At 44.5% G+C, this 16,258-nt stretch overlaps 1 protein-coding gene and 1 long non-coding RNA gene across 2 annotated transcripts in view; both read left to right on the top strand.

Moving 5' to 3' along the window:
* Positions 1-1,967: 1,967 nt before the first annotated feature.
* STK4 (serine/threonine kinase 4) overlaps positions 1,968-16,258 on the top strand; it is an 89,266-nt gene continuing 74,975 nt past the window's right edge. Inside the window, exons 1-3 of the mRNA XM_084774425.1 lie at positions 1,968-2,117; positions 7,574-7,654; positions 13,647-13,775. Coding sequence (XP_084630551.1) covers positions 2,083-2,117; positions 7,574-7,654; positions 13,647-13,775 — 245 coding nt within the window. The 5' untranslated portion in view covers positions 1,968-2,082. The remainder of the gene's footprint in view (positions 2,118-7,573; positions 7,655-13,646; positions 13,776-16,258) is intronic.
* On the top strand, positions 9,551-10,741 carry LOC311593231. Its single transcript, XR_014777620.1, has 2 exons — positions 9,551-10,042; positions 10,175-10,741. It is a non-coding gene; the product is annotated as an uncharacterized lncRNA (long non-coding RNA).

The raw sequence follows: 16,258 nt of genomic DNA, 5'->3' as shown, positions 1-16,258 counted from the left end.
AAAGAAATAGAAGCAACAAAATTAAAAGGGTTTGGTGGCTTAGGTCTGCAATCCTATCACTTGGGAATTTGAGCCCAGTATAAATGAACTTCTGTTTTAAAACAAAACCAAGAAAACACAATGATGTTATAGGAAATAACCACGTGGGGGCTGTTAGACATGAGCAGGCCACGGAAAGCCTCTAAATGAGTGTAATAATTGAGCTGAAACCCGAGATGTAAAGAATAGGATTTCAGGTAGGTGGAAGGTACCTGGCATCTTGTGGACCACAAAATTTATTTTAAGAGTGAGTAAAGATAAATCAAGATCCTCCACTGAAGCCAGGCGTGATGGCATATACCTTTAATCCCAGCATAGAGGCAGAGGCAGGCTGGTCTCTGAATTTGAGGCCAATGTAGTCTACATAGCGAGTTCCAGGCCAGCCAGGGATGGATATATATATAGTAAGATGCTGCATCAAACGAATCCCTACAAACAATACCCAAACTAAGAATATAAAACCCTCAAACTCCTAAAAATAATAAAAGCCAGGTGGGGATGTCTCACGTCTGTAATCCCAGCACTCAGGGAGGCAGAGGCAGGAGGATCTCTGTGAGTTCCAGCCCAGCCTGGAGTCCAGGACAGCCAAGGTTACACAGAGAAACCCTGTCTGGAAAAACAAAAACGAGACTGTGAGGGAGCAGTTAAGAAACTACAGAAATCGGTGAGCTTTGGTCTACTTGCCAACTATCTCACAGTCCACCTTGAGCAGAGCCTAGACTGTCATTTTGGACCAAATGGGTCTGCCTCTTTTTGGAGTGTGCCAAGTCCAAAGGAAGCCCCCCTCCCCACTCCCCAGCAAGCTTGGGTTGAATATTTAGAGGGTAAACAAAAGGATGTTGATGGATGGATTGGAATATTACTTTGGAACCTGGAGTTTCTGTCCATCAAAAGGAGCCACTCTATTATCTTTCCTTGCCATTGGCAAAATAGCTGTGATTACATATCAAAGCCCAAGGCAACTTGGGTGCCTAGTATCATGTATCTGTTAAGACTGTTGAAGCCCCCACGCTTGGCATCCTGGCCCTCCTCACCTCCTCCACTATGCTAGCTAGCTCCCAGGCTGTTCCCAGATTACAGCTAGCTCACTCCGGTCTGCAGCAATTCTGCTAATAACAGCAAGGTTTTTCTTTTCTTCTTTTGGTTTTTCGAGACAGGGTTTCTCTGCGTAACAGCCCTGGCTGTCCTGGACTCCTTTTGTAGACCCGGCTGGCCTGGCCTCTGACTCAGAGATCAACTGTCTCTGCCCCCTGAGTTATGGGGTTAAAGGCCTGAGCCACCACGCAGGGCTAACAGCACTTCCCCACCCACCCCGCTATTCTCTCTGCTATTTTCTCTGTGCCCCCCCCCCCCAAACCCTCAAAGAAATATTCCTGGTCACGGTCAGGCTGCTCTTTCTTTCTACTCTGGACACATCTAGATAACTCTGGCTGGTCTCTCATCTATAATAAAACCTCCACAATCATGGAGCAGACATTTGGGTGGTTTCTTTAATGCTCCCTAGTTTACAGAGTGCTTGAGGCTTTTCCCTTTGGCCCTAACAAGAACTCAAATTTTTTTGTTTTGTTTTGTTTAGTTTTTCGAGACACGGTCTCTCTGTGTAGCCCTGGCTGTTCTGAACTCCCTTTGTAGACCAGGCTGGCCTCGAACTCACAGCGATCCCCCTGCCTCTGCCTCCTGAGTGCTGAGATTAAAGGCGTGCGCCATCACTCCTGGCAAGAACTCAATTTTTATCAAGCCCATGCTTTGCTAATAGCTTCACTATCTGAAAAATTGGGGAGCCCTCTCAAGCAGTCAGGCTTAAAGCATTCAGACCCAAGGCAAATCAAGGAGAGGGTGTCGCTAACACTTGCGCCAACAGAGGCCGCCCGAGAGACTTCTGTATCCGCGCGCCACAGTACCACGTGACACACGCCAATCAGCCCGGCCCCCTCCCGTTTCCGGTAGGGGCGGAAAGCGGAAGTGTGGGAGGGTTTGCGGGGCGGGCTCCGGGAGGAGGGAGGATGGAGCATTGAGGCAGTCTGGGCGGCTGCCGGCGGCGCCATGGAGACGGTGCAGCTGAGGAACCCGCCTCGAAGGTGAGGGGTCGTGGCCTGAGAGGAAGAAATTTGGGTGGGAAGGGAAGGCGCGAACTTGCGGAGGGGACGGGGGGGACACCTGTGTGCAAGTCCTGGGCTCAGAGGGACCCGCGAGGCTGGCGACCCGGCTGCAGGCGCACCTGCTGAGTGCGGGAGCATCCACTGGCCGGCACAGAAGTGGTTTGGTTTAAGAGGGAGCAATCTCTGGGCATCGTGCGGACAAGTCAGGGAGACACCTGCGGACGGCCGGGGAAAGCGTCCCAAGAAAGGACTCGAGGACGTAAGGGCGAATGCTGAGGCCGGGTGAGAGCGAACCCGCGTGGGCTCCGATAAGCGAGGACTTACAGAGAGGGTCCTGAGTGCCACAGACTGTGCGATGAGGGGAAAAAAATCTGTTGCTTTGCTTCTGAGGCAGAAGTGGTTAGAAAAATTAGCTGGAGGTCCCATAGCTAGCAAGAGACGAAGTGGGAATTTTGTGTCTTGGTGGTCCTGTCCTAAGTCATTGCTCCTAACTGCATTAATGGAGAAACAGTGTTTCGTGAGTCTAGTAGTGGAGGGAGGCTGGTGGTGTTGCGGGGGTGTCTCCCCCTCCCCATGTGGAGCTGCGGATGATACGGTACTGGTGGCGGGAATGGCCTTTACTGCTGATGTCCCGAGTGTCTGCCTAATTTTCTTCATATCCTTCTCAGCCTTCCAAAACCCAAAGTTGGGACGGGACGTAGATGAGGAAAGAAAATTGCTGAGGATGAGTAAGCTGAGGTCCAATAGATAGAGTTTAGACACAGTAGGTCCAGCCAGACTTTGTTCTTTTCGATTCTGTTTCGATGCTATCTGCTCCAGATTCTAGAAGTATCTGGAGTTGTTTTGGGTCGAGATAAAGGTGACTGACTGACTCTAGGAAGTCTCAACTCCTGGACTGGCTGTTGTGTGTGTTGGGCCACTCCCCCTCACCTGGAGAAAAGGAGCGCACTAGAGCCTGAGGGAATTGTACTCCTCTCAGAGGCCGCTAAAAACTTGGGTTTCACAGAGAAGACATTAGACTTCCTGCAGCAGAGTGAGCACTAAAATAGGAAGTGTTCAGAGTAAGGGAGTGCCCCGCAACCAGAGGTGAAGGCCGGGGTGGGGGGATGGGAGTGGCGGGGGCGGGGGGGGGGGAGGGAAGGGGAGACTTGAAAGCCCGGCAACCTAGAGGTGTGTGGGGGCGGATTGACAGCCTGGCAGCGCTCTTGGTGGGGGGTTGTTGGAAGTACACAAACATGGAATAAAACAAATGGCTTGTCGAGATGGGCTCACAGTTCACTTAGTGCGGTGTGCTGAGACTGTATAGCATTAAGTATTCATTTACACCCAGAGAGCGCTGACAGGAGGCACCGTTTTAATTGCTTTCCATCTCGCCTGTTCAACCATATGAAATGGCTGGTGTTGGAACACTTTCGAACTTGTGAAGATGACACTTTGAAATGGAACAACTTAGGGACTCACTGACCTTCCCAACTGTCATAGAAGGAGGACATCCTTGTATCCCTCTTTCACAGATGACGAAGCCAGGCCACAGAGAGGCAGGTCATTTGGTAGCTGCTCGGTAGTTAGTAAGAGGCAGCGTTGGGATGTTATTGTCTGGTGATTGTAGCCCAAACCCTTGCTCTTGACTTCTGTACTCTGAGGGCTCTCTGGAAGTTACCTGCAACGTTGGTAACATTGGTTCTTACCAGATAGTTCCTGTGTATTTGTAGTTCAGTAATCACTAAATTTGTTCTTTCTCTTTGGTTCCTTTCCCCCAAACCTTCATTTAATTAAAATGAGAGTTGGGAATTTGAGTTTTCCTTTTTCTGTGTTCGCGAGTGTGGGCAGAGGTGAGTTTTGTTGCTGTTTTGTTTTGACTTTGCTCATTTTTTGTTTTTCTTTTTTTTGTTTTTCTTTTTTTTTCTTTTTCCTTTGAGACAAGGTTTCTCTGTGTAACAGTCCTGGCTGTCCTGGAACTCACTCTGTAGTCCAGGTTGGCCTCAGACTCACAGAGTTTGCCTGCCTCTGCTTCCCAAGTGCTGGGCTCAAAGGCATGCACCACCACAGCACGGTGACTTTTTTGAGAACTGTAGTAAAGTATAAGAGAAGACTGTTGCAGGACCGACTCCTTGGGTGATTGATGCTGTCTCTAGTGGCTGCCATATTTTATTATCAGAACTAACTAGTTTGGATTTCCATAATAGGCACCACACATGGATGGTTTAAGCAATAGAAATTTCTTTTCTTTCTTCCTTCCTTCCTTTCTTTCTTTCTTTCTTTCGGTTTTTCGAGACGTGGTTTCTCTGTGTAGCCTTGGCTGTCCTGGACTCACTGTGTAGACTAGGAATTTACGGCCTGCCTCTGCCTCCCAAGTGCTGGGATTAAAGGCATTTGACACCACCCCCAACCGTTTTTTTTTTTTTTTGGTTTTTTTTTTTTTTGGTTTACAGATGGCCACCCATCTCCCACATCTTCGTTCGTATCTGTCTGTGCCCTCATCTCTTCCGCTTTCAAAGTCACTTCTCTCTAGATACAATCTCACATTCTGAGGTTCTCTGAGTTAGAATCTTAATATTCACAGGAAGGAGGGGGCATGGTTAATTCAGTTACTTTCTTGTTTTGAGACAAGGACTCACACTGTAGCTCAGGTTGGCCTCAAACTCACTACAATCCTCTTGCCTCAGCCTCATGAATGCTGAGATTACAGGCAGGAGCCACTGGACTTGACAGCTTTGCTACTAAAATGTTTCAGTTTATCTTTTGTATTTGTTGTATTCTGTAAAGTCTGTGAGAGGGATAAATATGCATAAAAAGCATCGAGATGGGCTAGGTGACTGAGAGCTAGCCACATCCGGACGGCCACTTCATAACATTTCTTGTATTTGAAAAGCTACAGATGTCTTCTTGACAGGGTTGGATGGTGTGCATCCCAGTAGTCGATGTAGGAAATGGTCTTGTGTGTGACTCAGGGACTAATGACGGGTCAGTTGGTGTCGTGCAGGAGTTAGTGACTTTAGAATGTAAGTTGCTATTGGGTAATGGTGTAGTGGAAGGCCTACGGTGCATTCCTGAGATGCTGGTCCTTCTCACGTCGGCTGACTTAGGAGATGGCCATCACCAACACCTGGTGTGTGCAATTGTATTGGCCAGGCCTGTTCATTGTGAGCAAGTAAAAATTGGCCTAGGGTGTGACAGCTGAGTGAACTCATCACCATAGGTCACCACGGTCAGGCCGTTTGGGTAATAGTCCTTCACGACTCAGTCACTTAGCAGATGTTTCACGGACATAGTATTTGTTGATAACCTACTAGTTAGCATTTTAGAAACGATTTTAACAATGATGAGAATTCTAACAATGTTGAGCCAGGTGTGGTGGTACATGCTTTTAATCCCAGCATTCTGGAAGGCAGAAGCAGGCGAAACTCTAAGCTTGAAGCCAACTTGGTCTATAGAGCTAGTTTTAGGACAGCCAGTGCTCCAGAGAGAAACCCTGTCTCAATAAATAAATAAATAAATAAATAAATAAATAAATAAATTCTACTTTGATAACACCGAGAACAGAGATTGCTATTCGAGGCCACGTGATTGAGCCCCCCCCCCCACATTGGTTGATCCATTTATTTGGTACTAGAGATAGCGAAGTTTCCTTTAGTTTTAAGTGTTAAAAAAGTCTAGGTGTAAAACAAAACTCCCATGTAAGTTGTTTAAAAGAGGCGTGTGAGTGGTTGTTTAAGTTTGTCTGTCTGAGTGTTATCAAGTCTTGCAACTGTCTCTTAGGGCTTGGGCAGTTTCCTTTGTTACTCTGTGGTCTCTGAAATAGTGACTTTTGCTTTTGTTAAACTATAAGAGTCACCACTTGAAAGAGAATCAGACCTTCCTTTATATAAGCTGTTTATAAGAGTTTATTCTTGATGAATGAGGTATTGTCTATTGTTTATTCAGCTATGATTGGAGTTTTACCAAAAAACCCCCGGCACAGGAGCTGTTGGTTTTCATTTCTGAGTTTGTAGAAATATCACTTCTGAAGTTTAAGAGGAGTTTCATTTCAGCCCTTTTGTTCTGAAGTTGGGAGTTTTTATGAAGTCATTGGGATTTCAATTTTAGGATCTTTTGACTCTTCAAATGTCAGTGTAGTCAGTGTGTTTGCCGGTGTTCCAGTCAAGGCTTTAGCTTTCTGTGGTTCTGCATTTCTGTGTGGAACTCTGCAGGATTGGCCTTTTGAGGTCAGGGCTTGCTGCTGGTTGTACTTCATGTGGTCAGGCTTTTTTTTCCCCCTTAACTTTATATTCTTCTCATTTTTCTATTTTTATTTAAAGTAATTTCTTTTATGAATTGGTATTATTCAGATAGTTCAAGACATTTTCTGCACAAGAAATTCATAGTGTGACTGCGTCCATATTTCACCATTTCCTGAGCTGTCTTTTTTTAAATTGTCTTTTGTAGTTTCAGGAAACCATTGTGTAGAGCACACACACACATACACACACACACACACACACACACACACACACACACACTCACATTGTTTTCACAGCACACTCTTTAAGTCTGTTAGTGTGTTTTATTAGAGGTCTCAGAGTTTTACATTTGAAATGTTGCTTTAAAACCTCCCCAGTTTATTATGATTTTCTAGCATTGTTGCAGAATTTGAACTGTTCAGAAGTGGTGAGTGGCCCATTTGACTTTTGGCACTTGTGAAAGATACATGGCTGATCATGGTAGTGAGGGTCTTAGTGAGAGTGTTTAAATTCCTCCCTGTTGACAAGTTAGCTTGTAGTTTTGCTTCTGTATAAATGTCTGCTTTCTACTTCTTGTTTCTGTGTTACCTATAGAACTTAGTTGGGTAGACCAGATGACCAAAACTTTTCCACTAGAGGGTCAGCTAGCTCAATTGAGGCTTAAATATGCAGTTTTATATTAAACACCTTTTTTGAAGAGATAGCTATGCCATTTAAATTCATAGAATTAATTTACCTAATGTTTGACTCTATGTTATAGCGTTCCAGTCAAATGATACTTTATTTTCCGTAAGTTTTCCAACCATAGAGAAATTTAGGCAATCTGGATCACTGTAGGGCAGCTTCTGTCATCAGCCCCTCACCTTCTGGTCAAGAATGTGCTCATTGGGTGACCCAGCAATGTATAATCCATCCAGCAGAGCAGCCTCTTAGTGTCCGTAAAAGAGCCAGATATGGTGGTGTGCACCTATACTCCTAGCATGCATGGGAGAGACGGAGGCAGGAGAATGGTGAGTTTGATGCCAGTCTGGCTCACAATAGGGAGAGCCTGACTTTAAAAACAAAAAAGGCATAGCTTGCTTTAACTGTTCGTTACTAGCAGTGGAATTAGACTTTGTAGAGCAAGTCCTAGAACAGTCATTGTAAAATACAGTACACTTTACTTTTTAGTTGCAGGTAAGACACATTTTATGTTTTATATTCCTTCATCTACAGGCAGCTGAAAAAGTTGGATGAAGATAGTTTAACCAAGCAGCCGGAAGAAGTGTTTGATGTCTTAGAGAAGCTTGGAGAAGGGTGAGTATAGGTAGAGTATGTGTGGACCCGAGGGTCCCAGGCTCGCTCCTCGCCTCGTAGCTGAAGGATGCGGACTTCTCATGGTGTAAAACTCAAGCAGGAACGCCGAATGCCAGGGGGATTCCAGGCGGAGCATTTACTCCCTGCAATGCCTTTTCAGTCTTCGCCCTTGTCACTAAGCAGATTGAGTGTCGTCTCCCCCTCCCAACCACCCCCCCAGGGTTTCTCTGTGTAGCCTTGGCTGTCGTGGACTTGCTTTTGTAGACCAGGCTGGCCTCGAACTCACAGAGATCCGCCTGCCTCTGCCTCCCCAAGTGCTAGGATTGCAGGCGTGGACTGTGCCCTGATTTCTAGTCTTTTTAATATTAAGGCATCTATTGTTTTCTCTTACAGATTCCATGGTGTGATGATTTTATGTAGCTAACCGGAAACGTTAATTAGATTATAATTCACTAATGTTTAAGCAAGTCATCCAGGATGGTGGCACACACTTTTAATTTCAGCATTTAGGAGGTAGGAGCAAGCGGATCTTTATGAGTTCGAGGCAGGTCTGCCCTACATAGCAAGTTCCAGGCCAGCTACATAGTGAGACCCTGTCCCCTCCTCCCCTCCCCACCCCCAAAGAAAAAAGTTAGGCTTAGGCAATTTTATATGCTCATCAGGATTTCTGACTAGTATGTAATCACCAAGTCAGTGAAAAACTATAGACTTCAACACTTTTTTGAAGCTTTGTAAAAAAGAGCAAATAAACTGTTTACATTGTCTCAGGAGATCCAGAATCCCAGTTGGCTTCTTAAAGTGCCGATTTCTGGTGAAGGTTCTGAAACCCTGCTGCAGTGACACTCAGTAACAGATGAGGCCGTGACTGACTTTCATTGGTACAGTGGGGCGTTACATCAGAGCTCCTTTATGTCTGCATATCCTTCCAATTTAACTCTGTATTTATTATAAATTCTTCTATCACTAATGATCGGTACATTAAAATGCTAGAGACACCGTTAAGTGTTTAACTTTTGAATAGGTAATAAATTCATATGACTGAGAGATAGTTGATGCTTATGTAAACAAGTATGTGTTGTATGTGAAATTTTAAACCCTCCAGAATACCTCTGACTAATGATAGGCCAACTGAATGCTTTTTTCCCTTTTTCTGTGGTGCTAGAGACTGCACCCGGGGCCCTACGCGTGCTAGGCAAGTGCTCTGCCGGAGGGAAGCCTCCCCTTCCTGACTGTTGAGAGTTGAGTATTATTTATGTTTAACACTGATCTGTAATACTAAGAAGTGCAGTTCTGGGTTACACGGAGTGGATTTTCATGGATTACCTCCTTGTTAAGAACATTAGTCTTCAACTTCCTGTTAGTTGGAAAAGTACTCTTTGGGATCCATCAGAAAAATGAGTCCGATGAAGCAAGGAAAGAACCTGAATTGTGATGCCCAGGACAAGCCCAGGGTGACGGACGGCTGCTGGCCGAGTGGCGTCGGTGAAGGTATGATGTGGCGGCGGTTACTCTGGTTCTTTCGCCTGGAGTCTGTAGCTTTAGCTTGGCATTCTTGCTATTCTCCTGAAGGCAATTAGTTCATGCCCCTTACTCTAACACCGTTCACAGTTTATTTTTAGAATATATACACATATATGTATTCCAATATATATATATTTCAGTTTTTGTTTAATTTTACTTTATATGCATTGGCTGTAGCCCTAAGAACTAGAGTTACAGACAGTGTGAGCTGCCATGTAGGTGCTGGATTTGAACCCGGGTCCTCTGGACCAGTACTCTCAACTGCTGAGCCATCTCTCCAGCCACTGGAATATGATACAAATTTGTGGAAATAATTGTATATGTAACTAACTTGTTCTTCTCATTTTTAATAAAGATGTGTTAGAGTAATAAGAATACACTCACTGAAGTCACACAGACCTAGATTAATAGTACTATTTAAGTATTTTAAAAATATTTATTTACTTATTTTATGTATATGAGTGCTCTGTTGTCATGCACACCAGAAGAGGGATTCAGATCCCCCTACAGATGGTTGTGAGCCACCATGTGGTTGCTGGGAGTTGAACTCAGGACCTCTGGAAGAGCAGGCAGTGCTCTTAACCACTGAGCCATCTCTCCAGCCCCTGTATCCTATTTATTAGTCATAGTAGATGAGCTTATATTTTGGCACCTCACAGCCCTCACCTATGGAGTGAGGATAACAACAGTATTTATTACATGGTGTCATGGAAATGCTGCATGAAATAAGAGAGGGGAAGTAATAGGTACGGTGGTTGTCACATACTCAGTGCTCAGCAAGTCACACTATGATTTCTGAGTGTATCAGCCGAAGCATTTTTCAGAGTTTATGTCAAATCATGGCTGAATCTTAAGTTTTAAAGTACAGTTAAGTGTTCATATCAGAAACTCTGCTTGGCATGCTTGATTTAGGAAATATCACAATTGTAGACAGAAAATGTCAGAAATATAATTTGAGGGGAGGAAAAACTAACCGTTTTTCTTTTTGTGTGTGTTTAGATATGGATGTATTCAGCAAAGACCTTGGGACTTTTCTTCTAAAGAGCCTTTCTCATGCTGTCGTCTCGTTGAACTTTTAAATGACATCACAGACACTTGGATTTTTGTCATCCTGACGCTGAGCAGGTCTCGCGGGACTAGCACGACCGTGAAGGAAGACCTTACGTGCATTTCTTGCCTAATGCGAGCGAATGCCACAGCATCTTCAGATGGCCCTCAATGGACGGGTTGTGACTTTCCAGTGACTTGTGGCCTGTTTTCAAAGCAAGCATGTGCCGAAGAGCCATGTGGAGTTCTGGAGCCGTCCGTGGCCGTGCTGCTTGGAAGAGACGATGTGGCTCTGTGGCGGGCGAGCACCTGGAGCACCCAGAGCGGAGCCGAGGGGCCTTTTCCTTTTCTTACTTCAAGTTTTACTCACTGGCTCACTCAAGTCCCCATCCCCCCCCCCACCCCCGCCCCCGCCCCCGCCCATTAGAGCCCCATGCACTTTAGGCAAGTGCTCTGTCACTGAGCTACATTCTTAGCCTTTGTTATGTTTTTTTATCATAACAACAAGCCGTTTCCATAGTTACATAGCTAGTGAGTGCTGTTGACTAGTGCAATTCGGGCCTGTTCTGGTTGGCCTCAGATACCGTTTATTTCCCTTTTTCTACATTGATCTCTACCTTGATGGTTATGTGAAACAGCTGCTTCATTCCCTTCGTTCTCGTTGACTCATTTAGTTAACACTGTGGGGAGCCGGGTGTTAAGGAACTTGTGTGTGTGGTTATTGGCTCCTTTATGGCTTTGATGGAATACCTGATGCAGACAACTTGGCAATGGAAGAAATTGTCTCATGGTTGAGAGAGGAGGGTTTAGTCCAACATGGAGAAAGTGTGGTGGCAGGAGCAGCCTGCAGCTGTAGCAGTGGGAGCAGGGGCAACTGGGGGACCAGGTAGAGGGGGTTCTAAGGTGGGGTATAAACCTCAAGCCCCACCCCTCACCAACTCAACTTCCTCCAGCTTGCCTCCACCTTACAGAAAATCTACAACCTCACAAAACAGCAGCATCTTCTGGGGAGCTGCTGTTGAAACCTACGGGCCTGTTAGGGACATGGTTGCCAAGGCTTCAGGTGTGGTCAGTGTGACCTGTGGGATCATGAACCTTTCTTTGTTCATCTGATCTACTGAGGCTTTCTTTCCTATCAGGACGGCACAGCGGGTCAGGGACAGTGTTTTAGTCATGATTACAGAACAAGTCCACTTAAAAGGGTTGCCTTTTCATTTGTAATGCATAAGGATAATGAATAAAATTTTTATTAAATATTTAATCATAGGGTAAAGGCAATAGCTTATTTGATAAGTTAATTCCTATTTATAGTAAAATTGTACAGTGTTTAATCATGGAAAGCCATGGAGAGCTTAGCTGTGAAGACTGTGACTTAAAAAACAGACTTCTGGAAGCTCTCAGTGTGGGAAACTGCAGAACTGATACTGAGCTTTGCACCCAGCAGAACTCGCTCCAGCATGAAGCTGACATGAAAGGTCTGCGGATGGCAGTAACAGAATATTTGCTAACAGTGGCTCACTATGAAGGCATGTGGCGACACACTAGTCAGTCTTCCAGAAGTGGATAGTTGACTTGGTAGTGGTTGATCTGGGCAGTGCTTATGTCCTCTTGATGGTATCCAAAGCAGAGAGGAAAGTGATGAGTGAAATTGGACAGCCTTGTTACTTGTCTTACCTGAGAAGAACCCAGATCTAGGTTTAGTTCCTGCTGCTGGTTCAGCCACCGGAAAGACAGATGGAGTACCGTGACTGGCAGGACGGATCATGATTTCCCCAAGGACTAGCACACTGCTATTCCAATTGGAGCTTATTTCAGTGAGGAAGAAATGGTGAAGGCTTGGTCTTCCACACATACTCAGGAGTTGTTTTGCTGTGATAAAACAGTATTTGAAGCTCCTTTTGTGCATCTTTTTTTTGAGTGTGTGGTTTTTCGAGACAGGATTTCTCTGTTTGCCTTGGTTTTTCTGGACTTGCTTTGTAGACCAGGCTGGCCTTGAACTCACGGCCATCTGCCTGCCTCTGCCTCCCGAGTGCTGGGATTAAAGGCGTGCGCCACCATGCCTGGGTATAGGGGATTCAGATAGAACCTTTTATGTGCTTTACATTCATAGATGCTATTTTTTCTTTTTAATATTTAAAATCTGTTTTGACATTGAGATAATTCCTTTTTGGCAGTGAGAATGTTCTGTTATTTTGACATCTTAGGCCACATCCTTTATTTTGATTTTTTTCCCCCCACAAAGCTAATGTGTAGAAACGGATGTGTTTGGGAAATTTATTCTTTTTGGGTTTTCAGTTTTTTGAGAGCTTTCTCTGTGTAGTCCTGGCTATTTTAGAGCTTCTTCTATGGACCAGGCTGGCCTTGATCTCACAGAGATCCACCTGCCTCTGCCTCGCAAGTGCTGGGACTTGGCGTGTTTGGGACATTGAAAAGATGATTTTCTCATGCTCCACAGAGAGCTGCCCAGGATGTTAATGAGAACAATACATAGAAGATTCTGGTGTATCTTACTTGAGCACCATAACTGTCTTGTAAGGGAGTTTGTATTTACTTTTTCTTTTTCTTTTTTTTTCCATCTTGTGAATAAGAATTGGCAGAAGACAGCCAGCTTCTGTTTCTAACAGCGTATACTGGCGGTGGGACGCAGTCATGCATTACTTCTAACCCTGAGGCTCTTTTAGCACCTGGGTTGAATAAGCATAGAACCTTGGTTCTGATAAGAAGCTTTTCAGGGAAGAAAACAGAGAAGGCAGAAGGATTTGAGTGTGCACTGTTCATCTGATGCTGGCACGAAGGAGGCTTGGGCTTTAGAGTTTCTATACTTTAAGCTTTGCAGCACATGAGAGGGCTAAGGACAGAGAGACTGCTAATAGCGTGGCTATGGGAAAACAGACATATATATTGCATTGATATGGAGAGGAAAGAAGCCTTGCGTTCAGACGACATGGGTTCAGATCATAAGTTCATCACGTAACACTTATGTGACCTTGGGTAAATCAGGTGACCTCTAAACTGTGTTAATTTTTACTTATATTACCTCTTTATCTTTAAAAAAAATTTTTTTTTTCAAAAAAATAGATGTACAGTTTCTAGCAGATATCAGGGACAGCGCAGGGAGGCTGTTACAGTCATTTGCTAATCATAATGTGGATGTGATTACTCTTTGGATGCTAGGGATGAACCCCAGGCCCTCGCTCATGCTACACAAGTGCTCTCTCCCACCGAGCTCCACCTTAGTTCCTATGTGTGAGATTTTAGTGGCCCATCTTTCCCCAGGTACTTAAGCCATCTCAGTTTTGCAAATGTAGCTAAGCTTGTAAGCATTGGAGGCTTGGGAGAGAAGGCGGACCTGTGGGTTGAGTGCTGTACCTGGCCTTCTGTCCCGGTGCTCTGGCTTTAACTGATCTCCCTCCCCCACTTGCAGGTCGTATGGGAGTGTGTACAAGGCTATTCATAAAGAGACTGGCCAGATTGTCGCCATCAAGCAAGTGCCCGTGGAGTCAGACCTGCAGGAGATCATCAAAGAAATCTCCATAATGCAGCAGTGTGACAGGTAAAGCATGTGGCATCCTTTGACAGAACGAGTTTCTGCTTTTGCTGTGATCATGTAGCTTGACACCTACAGATTGATTTGCCAAGACACTTGCACAAGAGCGAGGTCAGTACAATCCCTATGCATGTTCTTTTCTGAGAAATATGAGAATGCTTGTATGTTTTTGTAGATAATTCAGTTTCCATTTTCACATTTTCCTCCTTCATCAATTAGCCCTTTTAGATACTCGGAAGAAGAGGCAGAAGGCGGCACTGGCTTTTTTTTTTTTTTTAAATGCTCTCTTTTACTTCCTATTGCACAAATAGCTAAGGTAATTCAAATACCTTTTAGCTCCCGAAATGTAGAGTATCATATTGGTCTGTAAAAAGAGAGTGTTTCCTTAGGTATTAACTGTTTTGTTTTTGTCCTTAAGTAGGATTCTAGTCAAGAGTTTTATTTTTGAGGAACTAAGCTTTGTCAAGCTCTAAGCAGGAAGTTGGCCCCAAAGTCAACCACAGAAGAGCACGTGATCTGCTGAGTAGCTCCATGACAACATGGGCTGGTTGATGGAGCAGGCATACCCCAGCACTGCTTAGGAGGGAGAGGCAGGGTCCACGAGCTGGCAGTGAGGGCGAAGATGCCTTGAGCTGGAGGCATCATCCAGTTCTGAGGCCATCAGTTCATTACCTCCTGTCCGGCAGCTTCTGCGCTAGACTGTGTGGCGGCAGTGGATCTTGGATCTTGTTACTTTGCAGGACGTTAAGTCTCCCTGACTTTGAAGTATAGCTGCTGCTCATCTCTCTGCTGTTTTGTTTTTCTTTTTGTGGTTATTGTCTATGATACAAAAACCTCCACCCACCCCACCCCCATCTGGATTTGCCAGAATTAAGTTAGCAGCTTTTTTTTTTCTCTATGATTCACTTACTCAAACTCTCTTTAATTAACAAATTGAGACTGTATCTAGACAGTCTGGAAATGCATCTAACTAAAGAGTTTTGTTTTTAAATTTTTATTTAGTTTTCCTTTGTATGTGCATACTTGCATGCATATATATGGACCACATGGATACGACCTGCCATGTGGGTGCTGGGATCCGGACCTGTGTGCTCTGCAAGAGCATCATGAGCTAAGAAGTGATGCTCTGAAGATCCTCCTCTGTGTAAAACCTTACACAGAGGGCAGAATCCTTGTTTTGGGGAGTTTTGTTTGTTTACTTTATTTTTATCTTACTGTCTTGAGTAAGGGGAGGGCATAGGGGACATTTTCCTGGTTTACTAGAAAAAAGTACAGGAGTAAGAATATTAATAGTTTCCCTCCATTTTCTAGGACTTCATAGGTCAGGCTTGTATAGTGCAGGAAATCTAGCTGACAGTTCAAGACTGAATAGACATATCCCACCAGTGTGTTTAAACAATAAATTGTGAGTGACTACAGGAGTATAGGGAAGAGTGTGCCCATGGGGATTGTGACCGGTAGGCACTCACGTCCCTGTGCTTTCACTAATACTCATTTTATGTGTTGTGTTTCCCTTCTGTCCTTGTCACTGGTATGTATCCCATGGATGAAGGGGCATTTGAAATCCAAATCAAGGAAGCCAGGGTAGTTTTAGCATCTTTGGTTGCTATGCAACCTGGTTTTCAACAGCAGTCCAGTTGTTAATGCTCCAAGTCATTGAGACAGATTGTTCATTGTACTGGGACACTTGACTTCTTAAAGATATTCCTTACTTGTGTCTTTCTTCAAATTTAATACCTAAGGTTACAGATTTGATGCTAAATAGTCTTTTTCTATACTATATAGTGATGATTTTGTTATTCCCAGTTGGACTATGACTTTTGGGAAAGAAATAGAAAAAAAGATTATGTTTCATCATTGTTATGTATCCTTTGATGCATCTATCCATGTGTTGGGAGTGTAATCACGCTTCCTTTACTGTTTTATAACTCACTACCCTCACTCTGATTTTTTTTAAAATTTAAATATTACTTTATGTATATGGGTGTTTGCCTACATGTGTGTCTCTGCACCACTTCCATGCCTGGTGCCTGAGGACAGAAGAAGGCATCTAAACTGGATTACAGACAGTGGAGAGCCACCATGTGGGTGCTAGGAACTGAACCCCAGGTCCTCGGGAAGATTATTAGCAAGTGCTCTTCATAGCTAAGGCACATCTGTAGTCCCAGGATATATTAATGTCATTTATTAAATGTTCCTATGACATGTCCCATGGACTTGTGTCTTGTATGTGAATATGCCAGATTCCTTAAGTGCCCTCAGAGTAGGCGGTCAGGTGCCTCATTTCTCTTTTATCGCCATTCTGTGTTTGTAGCTAATTTTTGAGAATCTGTTATTCTTTTCTGAGGATAAAGTATATGCTTAGAAATACTGTTCCCAGCCAGGCGTGGTGGCGCACGCCTTTAATCCCAGCACTCAGGGAGGCAGAGGCAGGCAGCTCGATGTGAGTTCAAGGCCAGCCTGTTTTACAAAGTGAGTCCAGGACAGCC

Source organism: Acomys minous, assembly GCF_964271855.1.
Source record: "Acomys minous genome assembly, chromosome: 3".
Lineage (NCBI taxonomy): Eukaryota > Metazoa > Chordata > Mammalia > Rodentia > Muridae > Acomys > Acomys minous.
This window is presented reverse-complemented; position numbering and strand designations above follow the sequence as displayed.